Below are 27,242 nucleotides of genomic sequence, written 5' to 3'. Positions count from 1 at the left end.
GAGCAGCCGTGGGGAAATGGTGATGGACCTCTCAACACGATGAAGGGCTGCCCAAGAGGCAACTGTGGGGGGATGTTCATTAAAGTTGTAAATCAGTGAAACGAGTGAGCTGGTCAAAGGGTGGAGAAGAGGAAGAGGAGAAAGACTTGCATGATTTTCCTGCTTAGAGATATATCCCTTTTCTCTTCCATCTCAGTGAAATCTTTAAAGATGACCCACGTGGGGATGGGCTTGCTGAGCCCCAATGACCTGTTCCATAACTTCTTGTCATCCAACACATCCTGAACCGGGGATAAAACTCGCTCCGGCTCCTATTAGAAGAATCAAACCTCAAACAGATTTAACTGCCTCCATTCATGAAGGTTGGCCGTTAGGGTCTGGACATCAACAAATTGCTTCTTCTAAAGAGATGATCCATTTTATACACTTCCAGCGGGAGAGCACGATGAGGAGGTGTTGCATTAAAGCATCTCTGTAGCTTCTCCTTCCCCTTCTTGCTCATGCAAGGGAAAGAGCCATTTAAGATTTAAATTTATCTCCATCTCGCATGCAGCTGTTTTGGGCTCAGATGGAGGACAGGTGGTAGAAATGCCCGGACTTAGCTACGGAAATGCTGGTTGCGTGCGTGAAGCTTTGCATGGGGCTGGTTTTAGAGGTTACGAGCCCTCTCCAGGCTTTCTCAGGTAGGATGTCAACATGCGTGCAGGGGGAAAGAGGTGAGGACTTTGCCAGGTGAATGCATCAGCATCCTTTTTCCTAGTGCCAGAGCAGCCGCAGCATGGAGAGCTACCTGGGCATGGCTCCCTCACCTTCATTTTGACCCAAATTGTGTTGGGTCTGTTCGCCAGGAGTTTTTAGTGATATTTTAGGCATATCTGTAGGCGATAGCCACGCATCCACCTGTAACAGCTGCGGGCTTGTGGTGTGCTGAGTGGACCTCAACTTCCCTACTGATTTTTGGTGCTTGCAGGCATGGCTGGGTGGCACTGGAGATAACTCCTGGGCAGTGGGGCAGCCCTTTCTCTGGGATAGGGGATTTGTGGCTTACCTTCTCCCATCGTTCAGAAATAGCTGATGGAGAGCACTGCCTTTGATAGCTCTTTTATAGTCCACTGCAGCTGTATGAAAATCGACTACAAAAGCAACTTCATTTCATTTATCTTTAATTTTGGCTCTGGTTGACAGATGTTTTCTGGGTGCTAGAGTTGCCTGCTTGATTTGGTTTTTTTCCTATAATGTGTAGCAGAAATTGTCAGTCAACAAACTGATGAGTAAGTAAAATCTTTATTAAAAAAAAATAATGGATAGGCTTGGTAATGAGTCTGCTCTTAAGATCATGAGCGGTGGCCAGGCTGGATTTGAGCAGGCTGAGATGTGTCCGGGTGCATCCCGTTGGCTCACTGGGGCAGTTGAGTCCTTCTGCATCTCCTCGGGGCGACAGTGGCTGTGCTGCTGATAGTAAGTGATAAATCTTGACACTGGCGATGGAAGCTTTCCATTGAAAATGCTTCGTAGCCTGCCGAGCAGGTTTAAAACTAATCAGGTTTCTTCCATGCCCAATCCTACCCGTGTATCGCTGCAGAAATCTTCCTGAGTTTCCAGTTGCATCTTATTTACCGTACTCTGTAATAGCATAATGAGGGTTCTTATTGCTACTTTAATTTAACTGTAGTATCTTCAACAGCATTCAGATGCTTACATTAAAGATGTTGCTTATCAGGGCAAGCTTGAACTGCTTAATAGCCTGGGCTAGTTGATAATAGTGCCTAGATAAATACCGGTCTGTGATTTCGTCTCTTGCACTTTAATATCTTTGTAGAAGAAGGTGCATTGCAAAACATGAAAATTAGGAAGTTCAGGGGAAATGCAGTCGCTGAATCACGGCTATAAAGTGAGAATATACTGATGAGGCAGAGAGTTCTTGATTTCAACTTGAACTTCTGTAGAGATGAACGCAAAGAAGAGCAGATTTTGTCTTTGCTTCCCGTGCTGGAATCTCCCTTCGTTCCCATCTGTTCTCCGTTGTCAGATGATCTCTGCGTCCCGCAAGCAGTGGGTAACACCTTCCCTGAGCCACCTGGAATCATGCACGTGGTAGAGACCCTGTCATCCCTGATGCAGATGACACTGTAGGGGATGTTTAGTGGGTGTCTGGCTTGCTTCGTCCCCGACAGTGATGATTTGGGGTTGGTAATTACCGTCGATGGGTTCCCCATGTGAAACTGGCTCCATCTGGGCTTTGGGGCATGATGGATGAGATTGTCAGGGGCTCTGATGGAAATAGAGTTCCTCAACAAAGCAGCGCAGGGAATGATTGAATACCGTAGACATTGCCACACAGCGGTGAATGCCGGGCTGGGGATTCACCTTCTGGATGGCCATGCCCAAAGAGTTTTAGTCAATGGCTCAATGTCCAAGTGGAAACCAGTAATAAGTGGTGTCCCTCAAGGGTCCGTACTGGGACCAATACTATTTAATATCTTCATTAACAACATAGTGGGATTGAGTGCACGCTCAGCAAGTCTGCAGATGACACCAAGCTGAGTGGTGCCATTGACTCCCTGGAGGGAAGGGATGCCATCCAGAGGGATCTTGACAGGCTTGAGGAGTGGGACCATGTGAACATCGTGAAGTTCAACAAGGCCAAGTGCAAGGTCCTGCACCTGGGTCGGGGCAATCGCTAGTATCCATACAGATTGGGGGATGAATGGATGGAGAGCAGCCCTGAGGAGAAGGACTTGGGGGTACTGGTGGGTGAAAAGCTGGACGTGAGCTGGCAATGTGCGCTTGCAGCCCAGAAGGCCAACCGTATCCTGGGCTGCATCCAGAGCAGCGTGGCCAGCAGGTCGAGGGAGGGGATTCTGCCCCTCTACTCCGCTCTGATGAGACCCCCCTGGAGCACTGCGTCCAGCTCTGGGGTCCCCAGCACAAGACAGACATGGACCTGTTGGAGCGGGTCCAGAGGAGGCCACAGAAGTGGTCCGAGGGCTGGAACACCTCTGCTATGGAGAAAGGCTGAGAGAGTTGGGGTTGTTCGACCTGGGGAAACCTTCTTGTGGCCTTTCAATATAGAAAGAGGGCTTTTAAGAAAGATGAGAGAGACCTTTTACCAGAAAAAGGGGCAATGGTTTTAAACTGAAAGAGGGTAGGATTAGATAGGACATAAGGAAGAATTTTTTTTCCATTGCGGGTGGTGAGGCACTGGACCAGGTTGCCCAGAGAAGCTGTGGATGCCCCATCCCTGGAAGTGTTCAAGGTCATGTTAGGTGGGGCTTTGAGCAACCTGACCTAGTTGAAGAAATCCCTGCCCATGGCAGGGGGGTTGGACTAGGTCTTTGGAGGTCCCTCCCAACCCAAACCATTCTATGATTTGATGATTCCTCCTTATGTCTGTGGCTTTGCTTTCATGGTAGCTCAACTGGTCCTGGGTGCTTCGGGGTTGGAGAAGGGCTGAGTTGCTCAGTGTTGCTGGCTGGTCTTCATCCATCCTCTGGGCTTGCCTCATTTCTGTTATTTATATTTTGGCTTACACTGTCTGCAAGCATTGTCAGAGCTGTGCGACTCTCCTCCAGGCTGATTCAGGACACAGACGGAAACCAAGCCTGAAAAATCCAACCTCTGGCCACTACAACTCCGAGCAAAGCTCTCGCCAGTCTGCAGGGAGCTGGGGGCAAGGAACGAGACCAGGCAGGAAGCAATTCCCAGATGAGGCAATACAGTTAAAGAAAAAAAAAGCATTGGAAATGCTCAATTATGGTACTTCTGCTCCTGCTCGGAGCTGAAACCTGGAGGTGTCGCGTGCGTGTGCGCTGGGGAGGTGCAATGCTCTTTGACATCATTTTGCTACGTGGGAAATTCCGATTACAGAGGAGTAACACCCTCAAACCAAGGAGCAGCAAGATGAGAGGAAACAGTCGACGGTGATTTAGAGGAAGCTCTAAGGTGGTGGAGAAGGGATGCGAAGGAGAGCCCCATCCCTTAGGTCATTTCTGTTTGGGCTGGACCATGCCGGGGGAATGGATGCTGCAGGGACAAGGCTTTTCCTTGCCTCTTCAATCCCTCCCAGCTCTTTTACTGCCTCTTAAATACGATGTTCCTGGTGATTTTAGAAACACCGTCCCATTCTTGCTCCAGCTCTGGAGGTATTTTAGCTCAAATGCTGTTTTATTGCTTACAAATACTAAGGGAGAGGGTTCACGGCTTTGTGGTAGATCCTAGAGAGCATTTGGTAGCTCTCAAATCCTAGCAAGCATTTGGAGAAGGCCATCAGAAGTCATCGCTTCCCTGCAAGCATTTTGCTAGGGCACCAAACTATGTTTTGGGGGCAGAAACCCGTTTTGGAGCAAATTCCTTAGGATAATTGTGTCGCCTAAATTTCTTCATCGTTATTCCACAGCCTGGATGATGTTCGGATGTATTGTCCTCCAGGTTTTAATGACAGGGAGCTGGAATTTTTTTTAAGGCTGCTTCCATCTGCACCCAATTATAAAAAAGCCATCAAAAAAAAGCTATTTACTGGCTGTCAGTTCAGAGCGGCATCAGAAAACAGCTCCGCCACCTCCAGCGATAGCTTCCCAACAGCCACTTAGTGCTGAGACGTGGTGGGTAAGAGGGACATTAAAACAGCCTGACATCAATCCAACCGGTTAATCCTGCCGCTCGGCAACGGGGCTACCTGTAATAGCTCCGGCGAAGCTGCGTGGATGTGCAGAGGGCTTTAAAAAATAGAAAGCACTTGAGTTGAGGCACTTGGATTTTGGGGATTAAGTCGTGCTTTTAATGCTCCCCTTCCCCAGAAGTTCTGCTTGGTGCTTTTATCACTGCAGTGCTCCAGGTTTCTAGGCAGGAGCTGCAGTCTTGTTTCCGTCATGGTGGACGGAGAGATGGACACGGGTCCAAGGAGACGGGAAGATGCTCCAGCACTTTGCCATCTCTTTATCTATCTGCTGGTCCCTTGTCACCTGCCGTCCCCCAGCGCTAGGAAAGGAGGGATCGAGCAGGGGGTGAGAGAAGCCTGGAGATACTTGAGAAGTTCAACCTGGGCAAACTGCTGGTGGAGCAGAGCCGGGAATGCCGGGCTGGATGAGACCTCTCATCCCCATCCCGTAAGGTCAGTGGGCGGTTGTTGATCGGCCCAGTAACCCAGCTTCGCCTTCCTCCCGCCCTCCCCTGCCTCTTGCCAAGCTCGTTCATGGAAAATGTTAATTAACGTCATTCCCAAGGCTGAGCCGGGACCTTGCACCAGCTGCTGCCTCCTCCTTTGCCAGGTCCGTGCTAAAGAAGGCTGCGCCCTGCAAACCCCCTCGTTCCTGTCCCGCTCCCTGTGCGCGTCGGGGCCCGTTGGGCCATTTAAGGCTTTGTGGGTCGTTAGCAGCACCTTGAATTTCACCCCGAGCTGCCTGGCAGCCAGGGAGGAGTCCCGGTCGCAGGGGCTGCCAGCCGGGCACCGTCCCAGCGCCGGGCACTGCTGCTGGTCTCCTCTGGGCAGGCTGCGGGTGGAACCCCAGAGCGGGGATACTGGGATGGGGACAGCATCAGCGGGATGATGGCATCCTCATCAGCACCCGATGTAGCCGGGGGCTTTCTCCCCAGGGCTTTTTAGGGGTGCTGCGGGTTTTCTGTTGTCTCTGTTGGAAGGGACCAGAGGCTTTTTTCGCTTTTTATGGTCCAACCTGTGGGCTGGCAGGAGTCCCATGGGGGTATAATTAGCCACCCTGACAGGTGGAAGGGATCAGATGGCCCCCAGCGTGAGGTCGCGCCCGCCACCCCGCAGCCCCGCTCGGCTTCACCCCGGCTGACACACGGTGAGCAGCAAACCACCTTACAGCAACGCGGCCCCAGCATGTTTGCTCTGGCATGCGGGGCAAGAGCAGAAGAGCTGCCGTAAATAAACAGAAGGGGCTTTTCCGGCTACCGAGCCCGACAGGGAGGCAATCCCAGCCTCACCAACCCAGCCCTGAAACAGCGGTGATGGACGGGGTGTTGCAGAAGAAGGGCCGAGCACCGGGAGCGGCGTGGAAAAGCCATTAGAAACTTGAGCCGAGGACACGGCCCTGGGATTAGTCGCACACGGTTTGTTTTCTTTATTAAGTACCTTTTTGCCATGGAGCCAATAAATGTGGTCTAGTACAATGATCGGCTCAGAGGTCTGTGCTGAGGAGATGGCGCACCCCACTCCCAGCACCCAGCCAGGACCGTGGCACCGTCCCCCGGCAGAGATTTGTAACTGGTCCCTTGGGTGCTGCGTTTCTCGGCTTTTCCCCAAAATAGCATCATTCCCCAGCACAGCAGCATCACCACCGGCTGTGAGGGTGATGCATCCATGCAGCTTTTTGAGGCCAGGGCTCTTTTTTCCTGCTCTTCCCATTCCCAAGTCTATTTTGTGCTGGGAACCGCTATATGGGAGTGGATCTCACATCCTTGGGCAGAGGCTCTGAAGAGCTGCTACCCCGGCGATAATTAGCAGTAATTGACTTAAGGCGGGTTCGTAATTAAAAGGAGGTTTGCAGGGTGTCACCGTCATTGCATGGATGGAGATCTGGAGGTGGTGGTAGACTAGAAACCTTCCAGCGTGCACTAGATCTGATGTACCACCGGGCCAACTTGCCCTCACGTGAGATCAGTGCCGTTGAACTAGAGCTGGCCCCAGCTACAAGGACGATATGGGAATTATTTCACGTTGATGCCAATCAGAAAGGTGATTGCACAGCTTGAGAGTCCATCCCTCCCTGTTTTGCTACCTGATATTGTATGAAACGTGAAATCCTGAGGTTTTACTCTTGCTCTCCTTGGGATCCATTTGTCCCGGCAAAGCAGGCTCTACAGCTCTGCCCATCCCTCGGCACCGGAGCCGTGTAATTTCTGGGCAGGCATCATCATCCATTGCTGCCCATCCAAATAAAGAATGACTTTGGGCAAAGCATGTGGGGAAAAGGGGAATGAGAAGATAAACCATAGGGGTTTTCAGGTCTTGTCCATGTAGATGATCTCAGCTGGCCCCACGCTGACTTGGCTCTCAGCCTTCCCAGCTCTCCATCACCTGGCAGCCCCCACATTCATCACAGCTTTCAATTCCTAATGGGCCATGCCTTTGTTTTTCCTCTCCCCTAATTTTGTTTCACTTATTTTTAAAGCAGTTATCAGGTTGAGGGGTTTGCTTTTCTACTCACTAATATTTCGGGAAAAATTACTGCCCTTGAAAGCTGTCCTGTTGCTGCCTTTTCCAAGCATTTATTCTTGGTCTAGGCCACATCCCATCTGCAGGTAGAGGTGTCTGGACCAGCATGAGCTGGGGAAAAGGTAGGGAAAAAGTGAAAGCTGTTCTCCCAAACCTCTACTTGATTCAAACTTGTGTTTTCTAGGTGGTTGTCAAAGGAATGGTGGCTTAAACAGAGCTTTCTGCACCAGAGGAGATGAGGTTTTCCCAATATGGGAAAAACCATATGGATTTTCCCATACCTGCTCTTGAATGGCATACCCAAAATAAGCACCAATGTTCCTACCAGCTCGGGACAGGCAGGAGCCAGCCCTGCCTGCACGGCTGGGATGCTCTAGTCTCTAGTGATGCTTTTCCAATGCTGGTCCATGGGTGGAAGAAAGCAAACCGTCTCCTGGGCTGCACCCAAAGCAGCGTGGACAGCAGGTCAAGGGAGAGATCCGCTCTGGTGAGACCTCCCCCGGAGCACTGCATCCAGCTCTGGGGTCCCCAGCACAAGACAGACATGGACCTGTTGGAGCGGGTCCAGAGGAGGGACACAGAAATGGTCCGAGGGCTGGAACCCCTCTGCTATGGAGAAAGGCTGAGAGCTGGGGTTGTTCAGCCTGGAGAAGAGAAGGCTCCGGGGAGACCTTCTTGTGGCCTTTCAGTACTTAAAGGGGGCTGATAAGAAAGATGAGGACAGACTTTTTAGTAGGGCCTGTAGCAATAGGGCAAGGGGCAACAGTTTTAAGCTGACAGAAGGTAGATTTAGATTGGACATAAGGAAGAAATGTTTTACGATGAGGGTGGTGGGACACTGGCACAGGTTGCCCAGAGAGGCTGTGAATACCCCATCATTGGAAGTGTTTAAGGTCCGGTTGGATGGGGCTTTGAGCAACTGATGCAGTAAAAGATGCCCTTGCCCATGGCAGGGGAGTTGGACTAGATGATCTTGAAAGGTGACTTCGAACCCAAACTGTTCTATGATTCTATGAAACATAGGATTTTGGAGTAGTGGCAGAGCCTGGGCGCTGTTTAGAGATGACTCTACTTTCAGGTTGCCCGTTGGGTTGTAGAATTACTTGCTGTTGAAGATCCCTCAAATAGAGAGAGAAAGTCATAGGAACTGGATTTTTTAACGAATTTTCAGTGGAAAAGTAGTGCTGTCAATGCGCCGTCCCCCCTATCGAGCCAATGTCTGTGTGTCCATCTGGATCCCCAGCCCTCCTGCCGCTCAACGCCATCCCCGACCTCCAGCAGACGAGCTCCTTGCTCTGCTGCCGACTTCAGCGATTGGCCCCGGGTGGCAGAGCTGCCAAACCCTTCTGCCCTTTTGAGGAGAGAGCTCCCACGGCTCAGCGGGGCTGCCACTTCATCCCAAAGGTCAGCGTGGAGAGTTGCTCCCATGCCCCCAAATCAAGTTACATTAAAAGGGCAGGAGCTCACCTACATCCCGCATCGGCAGGAAGATGCATTTTTATAAACAGGCGAGAATGATCACGCTGAAACCCTCACTGTGTTCCTCTTCCTGTGGATTTGTCCTGTTTTCCCCCAAAGCTGTGCAAAATTTGAGCATCTGTGCTACCCTGTAGCAAGGAGGTTTGAAGTGTGGGCATCCAAGTGTGGAAGGACCCACACGGGGAAAAAGCAGACTGCATCTTTGCTTGTGGAGAAGGTCAACAGGGGGATGGATCCTGGTGTTGTGAACCCTTCGTTGTGCCGTGTGTGTTGGATTGTGTCTCGCCATGGGTGTCACAGCGTGGTGCACGCCTGCGCTCCCTGCAAAAGCCAAGCTGGGTGGGGTGGGAGGGAGCATCCTGGGTGGGAGTGGGTCCACCTGGGGCATCAGGGGGCTGAGGAGAGCTCCGGGACCTGCTCCCACCCTGCATCCCTTGGGATATACTGCGATGAGGTCTCTGGATCGCTGGCTGTTGCTGTCACAGTGTTGGGAACAGTCGGAGATTAGAGAGAGGCTGTTCTTTCTCCCTTCCCCTGGCCAACGTTCCCAGCCACCCAGTTGGAAATCACACCTGAAGGTGTCACCTCTGCCCTGCCTCCATCTCTTCCTGCCTTTCCCACTGCCAAAAAGTGCCATTTCCCAGCAGAAAGCCTTGTCCAGGGGAAACTGTGGAGCACTGCCAATGTCTGTCTCCCACCGGCACAGGTGGTGGTTGTGGGGATGGCTGTGGGAGCCACCGAAATGCTGGGCTGGGAGCGCAGAAGCGCTTTTAGGGGTGAACATCTTGATGCCATTGTTTTGCTAGTGCCGTGCCATGCCGTGGCCACCCTAAGTCTCCCTGGACAGGAGAGCATCGTCCAAGCTCATTCCCAAGCCCCAAGCAGAGCTGGCTGAGCTCCAGCCCTGGGCCACCTTCGTCAGGAGGGTGGTCCAGGCAGCAATCCCAAAATAAGTCCTAAAAGGAATGTGCTTTGTTGCTGCTCTTCCCTGCTCCTCCCCAAGTCCCAAGCATGTCTGGGATGAGAAAACCCTCTGTCCTCTCAGAAACCCGCTTCTCCAGCTCAGTTAACCTCTTTGGGACCTCCCAGCATTGCCTCCTTGGGGGCAGATCATTGCTGTTAAGACTTTTGGGGTTTGGGTCTGTAAAATCAGGCACTTGGAAAGCTGTGGCTGAGTGTATAGTGTCTCCCAGAGGAGAGTATTATTTTTAATAGTATTTTGGCATGGAGTAGTATTTTGATACGGAGAAGGAAGCATCAACATACCCTTCTCTTCCTTTAGCAACGTGCTGATGTCACCTGAAGGAGCCCAGCTCTGGGAACCTGTGCTCCCCGCGAGGCTTTCTCTGCCTTTCCCAACGTTGCCCTCTTTTGCCCTCACAGTGCAAGAAGAAGCACACATTGGTTTGCCCCGACTTTGCCAAGAAAGGTGTCTGTCCCCGGGGTGCCCGGTGCAAGCTGCTGCACCCGCAGAAGAAGCGCCACCCAAGAGAGGCAGAAGATGGGGACCGCAGTGACCCCCCCTCCAAGTGGAGACGGGTCTGGGAGGAGACGAGCAGGTAGGAAAGAGCAGAAGAAACTCGCTTTGCTGCTCTTAAACAGTTTTCTTCCCAGCCTGCTCTGGATGTTTCCTCTTCCAGACGTGTATCCATCTGTGTGCTGGTTTATTTTAAGATGTTGCTGATGTGGGTCACTGTGGTGCCTTCTTGATAGAGCCACCACGGGCAATAGGGTTGGGCAGGGTCCATGCTCGAGGGAGAGGTCTCCAGGCTGAGCTGATGGAGAGGGAAGAGAGGATAGCTCGCATCTTGCTACTGTATGTGTGCCGTTGGAGTGTGGGTATCTTGACCCATAGAAATGTGCCACCCGGGTGCCACACATTTGGCACCTCCAGGTATCTCCGAGGCTTTTGTAGACCTTCCTCCTGGGAGGTTGCCACTCTTCCCTGCTCCTCCCCAAGTCCCAAGCATGTCTGGGATGAGAAAACCCTCTGTCCTCTCAGAAACCCGCTTCTCCAGCTCAGTTAACCTCTTTGGGACCTCCCAGCATCACCACCTTGGGTGTAGTGATGGAGGAGCCCTCATGGAGACTCCACCACTGAAAATGGGTACAGCTTATCTGTAGCTCAGTGGGAAACTGGAAACCATCATCTCTCTTCCTCTCTCTTCCTCACCTCCACAGTGGAGAGCAGAACCCTGCTGATGCTCAGCAGAGCTGAGCCCTCAGGGTGGCATGGAGGGACTCACCGTTGGGGCTGGACTTGCTGCCTGAAGAAGCAGAGATGGGGACAGACATGGAGATGACTTTGTAAAACCTTTTGATGTTGGGCTGGTCCTTGGTTAATCCTTGGAAGCTTGCTGAGCTCTCTCTGGGCAAAGATGACGCTTTTGGGTGCTGGGACAGAGCCTGCAGGCTGATGGACACGTTGGTCCTCGTCCCCGCAGGGAGACAGATTTTCTTCAGCTTGGCACATCCTTGCCTTCCTCTGCCGTCACCCCCAAGCCCTGCCTGCAAAATGACTACATCCCAACGTAATTAAAATTAAAACCAAATTGAAATTTGGCTTTAAAAGCCAAAATCTAAAAATCCTGGTTAGCGGGAGGAGAAAATACCGGCTTAGATGCTCGGTTCCTCCATGGCTCTTTGCAGTGGGACGTGAGGGTGAAGGTGGGATGGAAACGGAGGGACCTGGGAGCTGTGCCGGTCTGGTCCATGCTCCTGCGTGGTCCTGGGCTTCATCCTGGCCCTGCCTTGTAAGGTAGCGGAGGGGGACGAGCACTCAGTGGGCTCTCTGAACTTATCCCGGGTGACAGAAGAGCCTTGGAATGACACCCAGCTCACGTCCCCGGTGTGAATGAGGTGTAAAATAGCTCCTTGCTCTTATTAGGTAAGGAGGCATGAGCGCAGGGCTGGGTGGCAGGGAGGCACCCCCCTCCTGTCCCAGGGCCGGCTCCTGGCATCCTCCGCGGGGAAGGGAGCACGCCCGAGCTTGGAAGCTGCTCGGGAGGTTTTTTTTTCCTTTATTGGCACCATCATCGGAGATGTCGAATGAGCTGAAGTGTCACGTTAGCTGGGCTCGGAGGAGGGCGGCAGGGCTGGGGCTGAGCCAAGCCCAGCGGGGCATCACCGAGCCATCCCTGCTCCCTACACCCTCCATCTCCCCTCTTCCACTCGCTCTGCCCAGCCGGCACCCGAAGGGGAGCCCAGCACCTCCACGAGCATCTGAGAGCTGCAGGGAAGCGCAGGGCAGGGAATCCAGCTGGGGAGTGAGAAACTCCGGCTGAATCCAAGCTGGCTCCTGGGAAATTGGAGATACGGAGCAGCCTGGGATGGAACCTGGAGAGCCTCCGTGTGTGGCTCCGGTGGTTCACCCCAGCCTCCTCCATTGCACTTGATGCCTTTGCCAAGTGGGATCATTTTATTTTTCCTTATTATTTTTTCCATGTGCCTCCTGCAGGAACGATCCAGCTCAGCTGCATGATGATGGGGAAATGCCTGGACCCTCCAGCACGGAGCAAGAGGTGAAGTTTTGGAAAGAGACGGACACCTCGCCAACCAACTGGCTGCAAAAGCTGCCGTCCTTCATCTCCCTTCAGTCCTCAGCATCCCCTGGTGACCAGGGCTGCAAAGTGGAGAAGGACGAGGATGAGTCGGAGGACGAGCCAGGTAGGAAGCACTCGCTCTGCTTTTGCTCACGCATGCTCCGAGCTGCTCTGATTCACTGAGCGGGAGAGTTATTCCCCCACTGCTCTCCATAGGTTTTGGTGGGATCGGTGTTCCTCGTGAATCGCCAAGCCAGTTATGCTGGGAGCCCAAACTAGGATGGCAACTGGGATTTGCACCCCTGGTCACGCAGGGGCACGAGCCCCTGGCTCTGCTCCCGAAACCCTGCAGTAGGATTTTGTCCCCATCTTTTGTCATCGGCTCCTTCTTCCTTATCCTATAAATTATCCGATGACGAATCCAGTCTCGTTCTTGTGACAGAGCCGCAGCGGTCCCCGGTAGGAGGGTGTTTCAGAGTGATGCAGTGATGCTGTGCCTCATCACTAGACCTGCAGAGGGACCTCTGGACCATCTCAGGACCTCTGGACCATCCATCACACCTGCTTCCCAGTGTGGAATAGCTTCGAAGCTTTGAAATGAAAACATCCCTGGTGGGCGGTGTGATGGGGTGTTTGCAGGCTGCAAGTTCGAAGGAAGAGCTGTGTTAGTCTGAGATGGTCTGCTTTGCTCTTTTATTAAAAAGTGGGGGAAGAGGCTTTGGAAATCAGTAAAATTTTTGGAAAATGCAGTTTTAGGATGAGGAAAACTTCTTACAAACTCTGACACATGAGAGCAAACAGCTTCTGCCTCGACATTTTTTTGATTTTTGGAAAAGTTCAGGGAAATGTTTCAACTGTTTGAAACTGAACTGACTGTGGGGAAAAAAAAAAAAAGCAGGAGAAAATTGTTGAAACGATGAGAAGAAACATCTTTGTTTCTCTGCAAAGCGGCTCATGGTGGAGGTTAGCTGCATTTCTGCTTCTCCAACATTTTCCTTGGTTCCTCCTCTCCTAATTCAGCTCCTACACTGGAAAATCCCTTAACCACCAGCAGCTCTGTGGGAAGGGACGGGACTTTGGGGCACTCTGGGGATGCGTCCGCAGGAGCAGAGGTGATGGTGAGGCAGAGATCGTGCCTCATCCTTCCCAGCACTGGGTGGGAGGTTCTTGGCCGGATGATGCTTCACGCTTTCCTTTTCATCTCCCGTCCTTCGGTGGAGGGATGTGCAGCAACGGCATCTCCTGAGCACCGTCGCAGAAAGGGAGGCAGCATCTGGCTTGGAAATCAAAATATTTTGTGGCAGTAATGATGAAATCCCCCCCGCCAGCTCCGCTGGCGCAAGATGTGGCTCAATATGAACCGAAGGGCTGGAGCATCCGTCCCCATCTTCGATCCCGTGCCTCCTCCGACCGAGTGTGCAGCTGGAGCAGGATCCCACTGGGAGGAGGGGTGAATTCAGCACTGAAAGCCGGGCTGGGGTGTTTGTCCGGTGATCTGTAAGCGGGTGCTGAGGATCTGCAAGGCTTTGCCTGGCTTGATCACGAAGCGCTTCGAGCCAGGGAGGGCTGAGATGCCTTAATGCTGTCGGGAAGAAAATTCCCAGGATTAGCAACATATTCCTGAAGTCACAGGCAAGCGCGTGCGCTGTTGAACCGCGGCACGGTGGAGACAGCGGGGCACCTTTCTGGCTGGGAAAGCTCCTCTCCGTGACACGGGATGAAGCACTTGGCTTCCCTTTCCAGGAATTTCATCCCCCGTGCGCCTCCCTCCTTCCCTCTCCTTGGCCCTGGTTCAACTCCCTTTTGATCTCGGTGGCGGGGCTGGGGAAGCACTCTCAAAGCAGCGGCTTAATCGGGTTTTTTTATCTCTGCGATGAAGACGGAGCAATTAATCCACAGACAAGAAAGCTGTCGAAACACCCTGGGTTGCACTTGGCAGCCTGGAGTAGCTCAGTTGAGTGGGCAGAGGCATCATCCTGGCAGCGAGGGCGAACTTTTCCTCTTAACTCCAGTTTGCGCGTTCAGGGGAGGATGACTTCCAGCCGTTTCGGGTGGGAGGATGAGTAGAAGGAGCTGGTTCGGTCCAGGCATGTCGGAGGAAGGCTGTGGGGAGCTGGTGGGTGCGGGGTTGGGGCGTGCATCCCTCTGTGCTCCTTTACCTTTGCCCGGAGAGCACGTGGTGTTTGGAAAGCAGATGCTGGACAATCCGTAGGAAAGGGAAACCAGGCAGGAATTGCAGATGGCTGTAAAATCATCTGATGATGAAGCAGTTTCCAAGCCAAACGAATGCGGCGATCGCATGCGGTGAGCCCGGGTGCGAGGATGCTGTTCGGTGCCCGGGTTTGCCCATGCTCGGTGCTGAGGTGAGCTCGGTAATTATAAAGTCTCGTCTCAACACACAAATGAAGGGGCTTGGGGGCACAGCAGCACCCGGGGACCCCCATAACCTAACAGGAGAAAAGGAGCCCTGGCCACTAACGAGCCGTCATCCAAAGAGGCTGCTAAAGGACCAAATGCTTCGCGGCGGCCAAATCACCTTTAAAGCCAGGACTGGTGCTTGTGAGCTTGAGATGCTGTTTTGAGCTAAGTGGGCGGTCAGGATGAGTCCTTGCCTAGCTCTAGGTAGTAGCTGGTGTCCACGATGGCGTTTGGGGGTCTGCGCCTTCCCCGCTGCAGCCTTCGTACCAAGGATAATATTCGGTTTCTGCTTGTAAAGCCTGAAGGTGACACACAAATTGGTGGGGTAGTAAATAAGGAGGAGGACAGGTTATTATTACGGAGTGAGCTGAATTGCTTGGTTAAACGGTCACAATTTGAGAAAATGCCCTTTTAATACTGGTAAATGCAGGAGGAGCGAAGAAAAACACCGGCGCCGTGTGCGGGAAGGATGGAGCGGGGGTTTGGAGATGACCTTTAAGGACCAGCGTGGGCAACAGCGTCAGCTTGCGGGGTCTCAGTGGGGGTCTGCAGCCTCTGGCCTTGGGATGTAGAAAAAGGGGACTGGAAAGGAGTGATGTGGTCTGCGTGCGTGGAGCGGAGCGCGCTGTCATCCTCCGTGGGGAGGGTTCCCAACCTGCAAGAGGAGCCTTGTAATTTGGGGTTGGAGGAGTAATTTGAAAGTGCTGGTGCTTTTCTGAGCCTCCTTCACAAAGCCCATTCGTGCGGCACGGGGAGAGCAAACAGCTTCCAGCCGAGCATCCCAGCTAGGAAGGGTGGGCTTGGTGGCATCCCATCCTTCACCTCCTTGTGTTCTCCATCCATGAGGGCAGAGCCAGAGGGAACATGGGCTCCCTTACCCCTCCAACACCCGTTTCCAGGTAATGGGCTTTTCCATATTTCACCTTCCAGTTAAATAGCCTGCGCTGGAGCCTAACTGGCCTCCCCGCGCTAATTGTAAGCAAGCGCACCAATGCAAACCATTCCAATCGAGTGCTAATTTAATTAGAAAGCACCCATTTTAGTTAATTTGTTCGAGAAGATCACTGAAAACTCCTGGAGAGAACAGATGTTCCCCTCTCCCCCGATGAACATTCAGGGGTTTGTAAATGGCTCCACTCAGCCTTGTTTAGGAGAGAAAAGAGGATTTTATAGCTGCAAACGACCCTTTCTGTAAACATTTTACAGCTCTCTGCACGTTTGAGTGACGATAAACCCCTAGCAACTCGGCGGGCTGCAAATTTGCGACCATACGGCTATCATTTTATTGTCATATTTCACGGTCGTAACGTTAATGGAAGATGCTCGCTACAGTCTTTTTTAACGGCTCCGCTGAGCACGCTCAAACGCTTTGGCTTTGGAGGAATTCGTGGAGGTGCAGCGCTTCTGGGTTTGTTTACAGCTTTCACTTCTGGAGGAATAACTTTGGAAATGCAAATTTCCCCCCCTTCTCTGCGGGGCTGGACCCGTGCTTGAGAGCCACCCCCAACGGGGCACGCAACTGTGGGGATGGGCAACCCCTTGGTGCCGGATCCTGGTCCGACCATCCCCAGCTTCTGGAATTTAAGAGAAAGCCGGTGCTGCCAGCCCTCCACATGGATGCAGCCGGTCCCTCTCGGCTGCGCCAAGGGTCCCGTGGGGTCTCCATCGCCTGCAGTATCTCCTTTAACGTTGCTTCTGACACAAGCTCTTTGATCCAAAACTTATTTCGGCAGCCAGCTGAGGCAACCAACCCTTTTGATCGCTGTGAGCCAGTGGCAGAAGATGCCCTGGAGCCTTCCAGAGAGCATCTGTGTGGTTGGAGATGGAGGGCTAGGACATAAGGGGGTTGTCCTGGGATAACAGGAGCCAGCATCTGCTGTCAGCTTTGACCCCGGCAGGGCTTAGTGGAGTTTGCTCCTCTTGGTAGGGTCATGGAGGAAGTGTTTTTGTGGATAAAATACAGGGAACTGGTTTCTCTGTGTGGTCACAAACATCTCCTTGTACATCCTGTGCTCCAACCCCAACCATCTTGGTGGCCTCCGCTGAACTTGCTCCAGTATGTCCATGTCCTTCTGTACTGGGGAGCCCGCAGAGCTCCAGGTGTGGTCTTGCAAGTGTTGGGTATCTCCACAGTGCTACCAAATTAGCCCAATCCTGAAGAGCGCTGCTAATGAAGCATTTAGTGCAGACCTCAGTGCTGAACTCAGATTTCTTCATGATAAATCTGAAGCCTTTTGTTTACCCAGGGGAACAATTTTTTATATAGTTTTCTTTTATTGATCCATTATCCCTCGTGCACCTCCATGGAGAGTCTGGCTCCATCTTCAACCACCTTTAGGTAACTGAAGACAGCGATTATTTGAGCACAGCTGAAGACAGGTAATTGAACTCAGCAATTCTCCATCTTCTCTTCTTTAGACAGAAACGCCCTGTCTCTTCCATCCCAGTTAACTTCAGGAGGCATCTGAGCCACCTTAGACTTACCAGAAGTCCTGGCCTTCCTGGTGGGGGTCATTGGCTCTTTTTGGAAAGGACCTTTGCCATGATGAAGTCATGGGCCAATGGCTGTATCTACAGCCAGTCCACCTCCATGGCCTGTTCTTTGAGTGGGACCATGTCCATGTCCTCTTCTTTGGGTGGGGCCACCTCCATGGCCTCTGGATCTCCCATGACTTGGCTGAGGGAAGCTATTCCGTCCCACACAGCCTTCCTAGTCTTTCTTCTTCTTCTATATATATTCCTCCTCCAGGTTCCCTCCATTGATTTGTCATCGACAGCACCCCCTCTCTGAGCAGAGTCCTGGTGGGTGTCTGCCACTGCTGGTGGGAGTGTTATGGCCAACTGTTGGCCATACAGGCCTCTCATGGAGAGTTTGTCACTAGAATGGACCTCTCTTCCCCATCATCTGGCCTAGGTGCTGGAGAAGCTCTTTCTTGGGCCTCCCAGCTTTTGAAGAACCTGCTTGAAGGTCTTGGTGCATCACCCAAAGAATGGCAATAACTCCTTGACTCTGCTGTACCCCTGCTTGCTCCATGCTTCCTGGGTGCTCACAGCAGCAAGAAACTCAGCAAGCTGTGGAGCCAGATCAGCGGACCTTCTAATAAGGGCTGTGGGACAGTGGACAGTGAGGTGGCTTGTGACATCTCAGGGCCGCTGTGATATGTACCTTGCTTGGTCACCCACCAGGCTGGGAAGAGTGAGGGGGCCGATGGGCTGAGGGCTGCTTTGCCTCGGGTTATTCCCATGTGGCCTTTTGCTTGTGGAGAGCCAGGGGACTCCTCAGGGCTGCTCCTGGCCCCGTCATGGGTCCCTGGGGCAGATCAGACTGATGGGAGATGGTTGCAGATCATCTGAGATCTTCGGTCACAGTAATGTTAGCTTCTGCTGGCAAGAGCAGCAACTGAAATCTTTATGCAGGAACATGGGTTTTAGTAGGATAGTGGTGTTTCACAGCTGTGTGCCTCAGTTTCCCCATTTGCCGTATTCTCCTAATTAGCAAGAGCTCTGGAGCTTTATTGGTGGTTTGCGGGTGGCTTGGGGATCCGTGGGGTGGAAGCAGCTGAGAGGCCTGGGGGAGAGCTGGGGATGGGTTTCAGGCATGAGAGGAACAGATGAACCATCTCCTTTGTGTTTCGGGGGCAACTACGTGATCTCCACATGGACATGTGACTGGCCAGGGTGCTGCATCCGTGTCCCAATGCCAAGGCTGTTGCATGTCCGGTGCCATCTGCTCACTGACGTGGCGGAGGCGTTGCAGCAGAGCGAGCTGGTGCCCCGAGGGCCCCTGTGACAGAGGTCTGCTAGAGCAGATGCCACGAAGGCTTCTGCTGCGAGAGTTCTCCCTCTCCACAGGTTCCTCCGCTGGCCCCTCATTCTGCTCCGGTGGTCGATTGACTCAGGATCCATGTGGCAGGACCTTTTCCTCAGACCCCATGGAGATGCCACCGGTGTGTACAGGATGACCACGCCGTGGTCATCTTTCTTCCCCTGCAACCCTGGGCCATTTTCAGGTCCAAGTCCAGCCCTTAGGATCATAGGATGGAAGGGACCCAGGGAAGTCATTGAATCCAACCTCCTGCTTAAACCTGTCCAACCTCAACAATAAGGTCCAGCTCATCATGTCTCTGCTTGTGACAGCTGAAAGTCCAGGACGTGTGGCTGGGGATGTGTCCCTTGACAGAACCTCTTAGGAGACAGGTAGGAGATAGCAGGTGTAGATGGAAGCACTTTGATGGTCATAGTGAGAGCTCGTGGGAGTTACAGGACCTCCCAGATCCTCCCAGATGATACCAAGGGGACAAGGACAAGCTAAGGAGAGGAAGGGCAGCAGGACACCAAGCCCTGAAGTCTGTAGGGAAAGGAAAAGTGAGTTAGGATCGTGCTTGTCCTTAAATCAACCTTCCCATCACTGCCTTCCCCTGAGGTCTTCTGCTCTCGTAGGATAAAGGACCAGGGTCCAGACAGGGAGCAGGAAATCTCCATCTTCCTTCCTGATGGTACCCGTGAACCCTCCCTGTCTCATGACTCATCAACCAGGAGGGCTCCAGGGCAGCGTGGACTTTGGTGGTATCTTCCCAGCTCTTCTCCTGGCACTTGGCAGATCTTTCTTGTCACGGAGAGGGTGAGCCATGCACCTGGCAGGTGGTGATGGGATGCTCCTGTGCTCACCCTGATCTCCTCCTCGCCTTTGCTGTCTTATCCCGCTGCAGGTGGATGCTTCCCTCGCCAGCCCCCCGGCCGACGCACGCTCCATTGGGCATGCAGGGAGAATTTAATTAGAGAGCATCAAAACTCTTTCATAACTGAATTAACAAACCTCTAATAGAATTGCTTTTTCTAATGCAAAAATCTATCGAGCTGCAGGTAGCGGGCTGCACCCATCCCTTGAGCAGGACGACGTGTATCAGTCTAATTGGTTTCCTGTTAACAGGCCGGATCTGCTCAGGTCATTAGCGATTGCATCTTCTCCTCCTGAGTCAGCAGGTCCATACGGGTTTGGGGGCTGTTTGGTGGGAGTCTCTGCAGTGGGGGAGGTTTAGGTTGCTTTCATCCACCCTGGATAGTGGTTTCAGACATCTTCTTGGTCATGGGTGCTTCCTTCCCAGCCCGGAGAGACAGACGGGCTGGTACTCAGGCTGGTGGACCTCACCAGGGGAGAACTCCCTGGTGGACCTTGCCCATCCCTCTGCAGCGACGCCTTATATCTGGCAGCCCTTGCCTCCATCCCTCCATCCCCTCCATCTCCATCCCCTACTAAAGCCCTGATCCTGCTGCAGGACACCATCAGGCTTGGAGCACCATCAGGCTTTGGGGTGCTGCAGATACCACGGGTGTTGCTGAAGGCTGGGGTTGGATCTCCTCGTGTCTTGGTGGCTCTGCGAAGGTCCAAAAGTCAGAAACCTCACTGCCGTTTAGTTTCCTTATTGCAAAGTGGCCAATTTAGTTGAAACTTCCAGTAAACCCAGTGAGTGCTGTGACTTTTTCTTATCGGGCTCTCGCTCTGAATCAGAATCATTGTTTCTTATCCCACAAAAGGCCGTCGAAAATACTCTTCTCTGATTTACTTTCTGCCTGCACCAAGCCACCTGCACGTTTCCAATCCTCTTCCCTTATTGATTTGCAGGCGACTTTCAGACCTGCCAAGTCTCACTCCTTTGCCAGGACTGAAATCTGCTTCTTCCATATTAATTTTTTACCCATTTTTTAGGGTCTTGTCCACCTGTGATGGAAGGTCTGGAGACCAGGGCTTTTAGACTTTGCTCGGGATTTCTGAAGACCCCTCTTGTTCACCCCGCTGCCACTTGGCAGCCCTGTTGTTCCCTCCTTGAGTTATTTAATAACCTAAAAAATGAGATGGGAGAGCCCTCTGAGACAGTGAAATCCTGTCTTCTTCAGGATAAGCTTCAGCTCACCAGTGAAGGACAGATGTGGTGTTCACCATACGTCATCACGGCCATGTCAACGTGTGCCACCAGACCACAAAACATCTCTGCCATGCCCGCAACCCAACGAAGCCCCTCTCCACTGCTGCAGCTAGTGGCTAGTTTGCTGGTTGCTTTTTTCCTCCAAAAAGAAGGAATTAAGGAGAAGACACATGGAAAGGACATCCCGGCACAGATGTCCTGCTCTGCAAGCATGGCAGGAGATGGGCACTGCCGGGCATTGGCAGGACATCTCCCCCAGCACATCCCCGCTTCAGACATCCCGGTTAGGAAGCAAGAAAACATCCGAGCATTTTTCCTTCTGGACAAAGCTTGTCCTGACATCCCAGCCTTGATGTTTCCCTCACTTGAGGGGCAGAAGGTCTGGGTGGAACAGCAGCAGGGTGAGTTTTTGGTGCAGGTTGTCTCACTGGGTGGATTTAGTGCAGGATCGAGCCAAGGAGATCCAGCCCCCCAGCAGCTTTTTCCATGTGAAAAATCATTTGCGGAAAATTCTGGAGCTTAGCCTTTCCATCCCGCCTTTTGTTCTTGGGCTTTATTAAAAACTAATAATAGTTTTAATTTATTAAAAAAAGGCATCTCTCAGCCTAGGTTTCTCCGGGAGCTGACTCAGCCGAGCGCTTTCGCTGCGAAAGGAAAAGCTGTTTCCAGGAAAGATTCAGCCTCCGGGCTCCCCCAGAGCAGCCGGGAAGGGGTTAAGGGTTATTTTTCCTTCGGGAATGATGGGTAAAAGTCTGTGTGGAGTTTGGGGATTTCTCCTCGTGGCGTTAAACATTGAGCATCCGGCAGGGAGATGCTGGGATGCATCTCGGCGCTCCGAGCCATCAGGTGGAAACTTTTGCCTCCCCTTTGCTGTATTAATAACCGGAGCGTTAGCTGGCTGGCTGTTAAAACAGTTGCTAATTGCAGCCACCTCGTTAGCCCGCTTTCCTTCGGGAATGGGATTATATTTTTTTCTTTGAGGCCATTTCACACGGGGTCAGCTCTCGGGGAGGAGCGGGGCAGCTGCGGGTACCGTGCCCCATGCGAAGCCCCTTCCCGGAGCCCGGCTGGATGCCCGAGAGGATAAAACACCCCCGGCAGCATCGGGAGAGCGATGGAGACCAAACATCCCATCGGGCTGGAGCTTGGTCAGGAAGGGAAAACATCGATATAACCGGCTTTCCTTCCGGCAAAGCTTTTTATAGTCGGGTGGTGGAGTTTGGAAAGCTGCGAGCGAGCCGTCTTCCCCTGCATCCCCTGGCTTTGGGGCTTGGGCATCTTCCACCCGTGATGCGGGGCATCTTCAGCTGCCTCCCACCCTCGCGGCTTGGGGAGAAAAGCAGTTTTTTTAAACCCTCAGTGGTCAGGAGCGGTGGGCAGGGAGAGGATCTGGGGACAAGGACCCGAGCCACCTCCTTTTATCCCCCATCCGAGGGGATTCCCCACCTTTAAATCCTTTTAAATCCTCCTGTATCAGCATCTGGATGAAACGAATTTTGTTTTAACTTTCCCGTCAGGTGCAGCTGGAGCCGCTCAGCTCGGCGGCGTCTGGGGGAAGGCCAGGTTTTATTGAAAAATATAATGGTGCCACCTGAAGCGTGATTTACTGCACTGTCCACTCCTCAGACTTGATAATATATTTCTATTAGATTTCCTTCTTTTCCCTCCCTTCTCCTCGCGAAGAGTGGCAAGTTTCTCCGTCTGCCTGACACCTTCTTAGGCTTAGGCAAAATAAATGTTGATTTTCATCAGGAGGAAGAGCGCTGGAAGTCCTAATTCTCCAGCGAGGCTGACAAGCTCAGCAAAAGCCGCCCGGCTTTCGATGGAGAGCTCGTGATCCAGCCCCGGTTCCTCTCTTTGGAAGCAGTTCAATCATCGTAATGAAAAAGGGGTTTCTTAGCCCGGCTTTCGCTAACTAGAAATTATATACCTGGTTCCTGGAAGATGGATTGCGTGGCTGCTGAAATGCAGAGAAGAAAACGGGGGGGAGAGAGTGAAGGCGCACGAGATGCAACCCAAGATTGATCACGCCATTTGCAGGATCTCCCGTGCACAAAAGCAGAAAATATATTTTCGTTTGCGGGGGTGGGTTAAGCGACACCCCCGTTTTCTCCAGGTCTCCCCCCGGCTTTTGCAGCGGGGTGTTTTGGGATGCGGCGTTTGCCTGACCCCGGCTGCTCCCCGCGGGGTGAAGCATCCACTGCTCCATCCTTTCCAGGAGCAGCATCTCCCTCCATCTGAGGTGAGAAACTGGACCAGTTTAGTCCTTTTACAACCTATTTTGGCTTTATTTCATTTTTGCCCTCCTCACTTTTTTGAGAAATAAATTCGAAATCAGGCGTGGATGCTCTGAAAGCATCTCGGCTCCGTGCAACCCCGTACTGAAGTCGGGAAGCTAATTACGGTCGATTTAAAAATCACCTTCTTTTTTTTCTCCCCCAAAAAAAAGAAATCTATATTTCTACTTCTGTAATCATATTTGCTTTGAATTGCAAAGCATGGGTTTCGTGCCGCTGCACGGATATTAGCTAATGAAGTTTCCTCAGGGGGAATTGAGCTGTTTCCACCGTTCTTGTTGGACCGGGGCCGCGGTCGGTGGCAGGGCAGGAATGAGGAGATGCTGATTTTGACCCCTTGGGATCGAAGGGCAGTGGCTCTGCTGGACCCTAATTACAGCCACTGGGGCCAGATTTGGAAATCCCAGGCTGGGAAAACCATCTGGCTTGATGCAAAAGGGATACTTGGGGTCAGCTGGAAAATTAGGAGGGTGGTCAGAGGCCAAGTCTGCTCAGCGTTGCCGTTCCCCGAAGCCGAATTTGGCTGCGTCGCCGGTGACTAATAGCCGAGCCCGTCGTGGCTGCTGTGCAGCCCGCTGATGTATGGGTGTTATATTAAGGGTGGAAAGGTGCTAAATGAGCCCTCTTTATTTTACATAAATTAGCTCAAAAGCTATGTATCACTGCCACGGCGGCTTAGACGCCGAGTAAGTTTGTTTACCCAAGTTTAAAAGGAAAGCAAAACTCGCGGTGGCTCCCTGTTGTCGGATGCTGCTTGGGGTCCTTACCCCTCCTGCCTCCCCTGCCCCAAAACCTTCTCCTTTGGGCTTTCAAGGCTGCTCGAAGGTGCCCGTGGTCCCACCTCCACGTTGGGTATCATCGTTGGGAAGTGGCATGCAGCGGGGAGCGCCGACGCTGGGTTTTTGCAGAAACATGGGCAAGTTGTGTGCTGCTCATCCAGAACATCTGCATCTGGATGGGGTTTGGGCTGGATTCCCTCCAGCTCCTCCATGGTCTTCTCCACCTCCTGTAATCCCAAGTGAGAAGGGACTTTTCCCACTAAACCTCATCGCTCAACAAGCTGTGGGTCCTTTTTTCTGGGAAACCTCCTTTTCCCATCCACATTCATCTCGGCGTCTTCTCGCCCGAGAGGACACCACGCTCCTGCCCACCCCTCGATCTGGCAGGGAACACCCTGCAACCACCTCTCCGCACCCTTCAGGGAGGGAAAATAGGAGAAATTCTGCAGAAAGGCATGTCCAGCATTGTGGCTGAAACGGAGGAGGCCTTCACGCCGTCCACCCTGGTCCATGGGATGTGTCTGGACTCGTCCTGCAAAGAGGTCACCTCCCAGCGGCACTTCACGGGGGTTTGGCTTTGTACGAGCATCTGGGACCTTCTTTGGGGGAGGCACAGTGCTCCAGCAAGCAGAAGTCATCGCCCAGAGCATCTCGGGGGCATGCTGGGGGTGGCTCAAAGATTTGTTCCCCAAACCTTTCACCAGCATGGCCAGGGCACCGAGCGTGAGTTAACCTCTTGCTTGCTGGTGCTCTGCTCTTGCCTGCTCCAGCCCAGCCCCAACGCAGGTCGTGACGCTCACCCTGTGCTGCAATTTGAAGGTTTGGCTACTATTTATTTTCTTTTTCACCCGTAACTTGGGGATTTTGCGGCACACTCGCTGCTCCGCGGTGAGAGGGGACCTGCGAGCGCCTCTGTCCCGTACCGCTTGTGGGGATGCTCGGGGATTTGGGGAACCAGCCAACTCCCTCCCGGCCATGGCCAAGGGGGACATCAGCTCTGGGCTCGCAGGGAGACACATCCCCACCCCAAAGGCACCAACTCTGCACCGAAAGGCTGGGGAAAGGGCCGTGGGACAGCAAGGCCAGGCTGAGCACCGTGTTGGGGACACGTGTGTCCCCACCAGCGGGCTGGCAGGGCGGTGAGGGAGCCGCAACCATCACTGCAGGCTTCAGGATGGGAGGCACGGGATGCAATTAGGTGGGCTCATTTATTTTTCTCCTTTTGCTCACTAATTAATCCTTCTCGTTGGCGGCACCGTGCCCTCTGAGGCAGCTTTTACTCCCTTTTCCCACCGTTTAAGCACGAAGCGATGAGGCTGCGGGAGCAGGAGAGGAGCTCGGGATGCTCCTACGCCCACATCCCAAGGGATTTCCAAGGTGACCCGAGCCACCCTTGATGACTTTCTCCTCTTTTTTTTCCTTTCTGCTCCCAGGCAGCACCAAATGGAAGAGGACTTTGCCGCCGGCATCCTCGCGGGACTCTGAAAACACCCGTCTGGAGGACGGCGGCAAAGGTGAGGCCGGTGGGTGCTATCGGGGTCGGGTGCTGCTGGGGCAGAGGACCACCCGCATCCCCGGTGCCCGAGCCCATCTCTGATGCATTAACCCGCCGCAACTGAGCAAGGAGAAGCCCGGGGGTGTCCGGACGTGTGTCACCCACCACCCACCATCACCTTTTCCTTTCCTTCCTCCAGGCAAACGGCTGCAGATCAAGCCCCGTCTATGAGTGAGACCCGACCCCGCGGCAGCCGACCAGCTCAGGAACCGCAGAGCCGGGCACGACCTGGCACCTACCTCAGGACGCCGCGGCCGGATGCGGCTCCCCCTTCTCATCTTGCTTCCGGGACATCATTTTGGCAAGGAGCCGGCTGGCAGCGTGGGGAAGCGCCACCCATTCCCGCAGGGGAAACAGCTTTGTTTGAAATGTTTTAATTTGCCAATAAATTATCTTTTCAGCTGGTTTATTGAAGGCAAGCCCTGCCGCCAGGCTCCTTGGATGCCTGCGGGACTGGGAAGAGGCTCCCGTCCCTATCGGTCCTCCCACAGATCACGGTTCTGCTCCTGTCCCGGACACGAGGTGACATGGGGACCTGAGGAGCTTAATGCCATCACCCAACGCGCCCGCATCCAGGTCAGCCACTATACTGGGGAAGAGCGTGGCCGGTGGTCGCAAGTCACCGTGCCGGGATATAACAGGGCATAAAGCCCCCACACGGCTCAGCCCCGATCTCTCCGTGCCAAGAGCCCACCTGCATCCATCCCGCTCCATCCCCTTGGTTTTGGGAGGAGATTTCTTGGAGCGGAGCCGTGTGCCGAGAGCATCCCTAGTGGAAACGTGTGTTGGAAGCAGCGCTGAGCTCACACCAAATGCTCCTGCAGCACGTCGGCATCTCCCGTGGCTGGTTGCACCCTGACCCCCGCCTCTCCCCATCCCAGCAGGGGTTTGGGCTCCCTTGGGAGACCCAAACCAGCTCTTTTGGGGTTTTGGGGGGTCACTGCAAATCCAGGCAGGAGCAAAGCACGTGGGGAACATTGTGCCGAGCCGAGTACTGCCGGCTGTGTAGCTGCTGGCATGATGAGGTTTTGCCTCTGTAGCTGCAATTTCCAGGGGGATTTTGGGGTGGCGGATGCTATTCCCCCACACGGACGCGATTTTGGGGACAGCTACGGGATCTCCCCTTGCCAAGAGGTGCTGAGAGCCGGGGGCAGCCCTGTGGGGCGGCCGGATTTGCCCCTCAATCGCAGCACCTTCAGGCAAAGCCCTGCGGGGAAAAGGCAACAGCGGGGACGGGGGTGAGCTCTGGGGCTCCCTGGGGACCCAGCACCCAGGTGCGCTTGGCGGTGGGGTGGGCGACGGAGCCACCGTGATGCCGTGGGCTCAGGTGTACCGCGGCTCCGGCGAGGGGCTGACGGCTGCGGTTTCACCCCCTTGCAACCGGGCGGCGTGGGTCCCCACGGGGATTTCCCCTTCCCCAGGTGACCCCCGTGGAGGGGTCTTGTTATCACCCCCCATCGACACACTGGGATCGTCCCCCCTGCCCGGCTCGTGGTGGGGGATTTACACCTGGCTCGGGTGACTCGGGGCACGGCGTGCCACCAAGGCACGATATCGTTAATGCCTGTCGCCTCCCCGGGCTCCTGTTTAAGGATGCTGCCCGCTGCTGAACCAGCAGCTGCGAGGGGTTTAGTGCCACTTGGAGACCAGTTTGGGATGGCCGTGTCCCCAGTATCCCCCCAGCCACTGCGAGGACCGGCAGGACCCCTCCCCGGGACTGCCCTCATACCCCGGTGTGTGTACAGCGAGCTGTTTTTTTAACAAAAACATCGTCATCTTCGGTGATATGAAATGTCTTTTATTAACCCGTGTGTTTTGATATGTAAATAAAGAGTTTCTTCCCCCGGGCGCCTGGTCGGAGCGTGGCTTTGCTCTTTTTTTCAGCGATACTGCACGAACATCCCCTCGAGGAGCTGCTGATGCTCTGCTCCCCAAACCTTTCAGCGTTTTTAATTATTACAACTTCCCCCCGCCCTTACCCAGAAAGGATGTTTCTTCACGTGGTGGTTTCCTAAAAAAAAAAAAAAAAACAAAACCAAAACAAAACCTAAATTCACTAAAAATTGCCCCG

At 53.4% G+C, this 27,242-nt stretch overlaps 1 protein-coding gene across 2 annotated transcripts in view; it reads left to right on the top strand.

Annotated features, from left to right (window-relative positions):
- Positions 1 to 25,585, top strand: part of ZC3H3 (zinc finger CCCH-type containing 3) — a 181,733-nt gene extending 156,148 nt beyond the window's left edge. For both annotated transcript variants that reach the window (XM_075495373.1, XM_075495372.1), the window contains 4 exons: positions 10,040 to 10,215; positions 12,114 to 12,322; positions 25,050 to 25,130; positions 25,311 to 25,585. In XM_075495373.1, the coding sequence (XP_075351488.1) occupies positions 10,040 to 10,215; positions 12,114 to 12,322; positions 25,050 to 25,130; positions 25,311 to 25,342 (498 nt within the window). In that variant the 3' untranslated portion in view covers positions 25,343 to 25,585. The remainder of the gene's footprint in view (positions 1 to 10,039; positions 10,216 to 12,113; positions 12,323 to 25,049; positions 25,131 to 25,310) is intronic.
- The last annotated feature ends 1,657 nt before the right edge of the window (positions 25,586 to 27,242 follow it).

Source organism: Mycteria americana, chromosome 2, assembly GCF_035582795.1.
Source record: "Mycteria americana isolate JAX WOST 10 ecotype Jacksonville Zoo and Gardens chromosome 2, USCA_MyAme_1.0, whole genome shotgun sequence".
NCBI classification, from domain to species: Eukaryota; Metazoa; Chordata; class Aves; order Ciconiiformes; family Ciconiidae; genus Mycteria; species Mycteria americana.
Note: the sequence above shows the minus strand (reverse complement) of the source record. Positions and strands in the feature narration are given on the sequence as shown.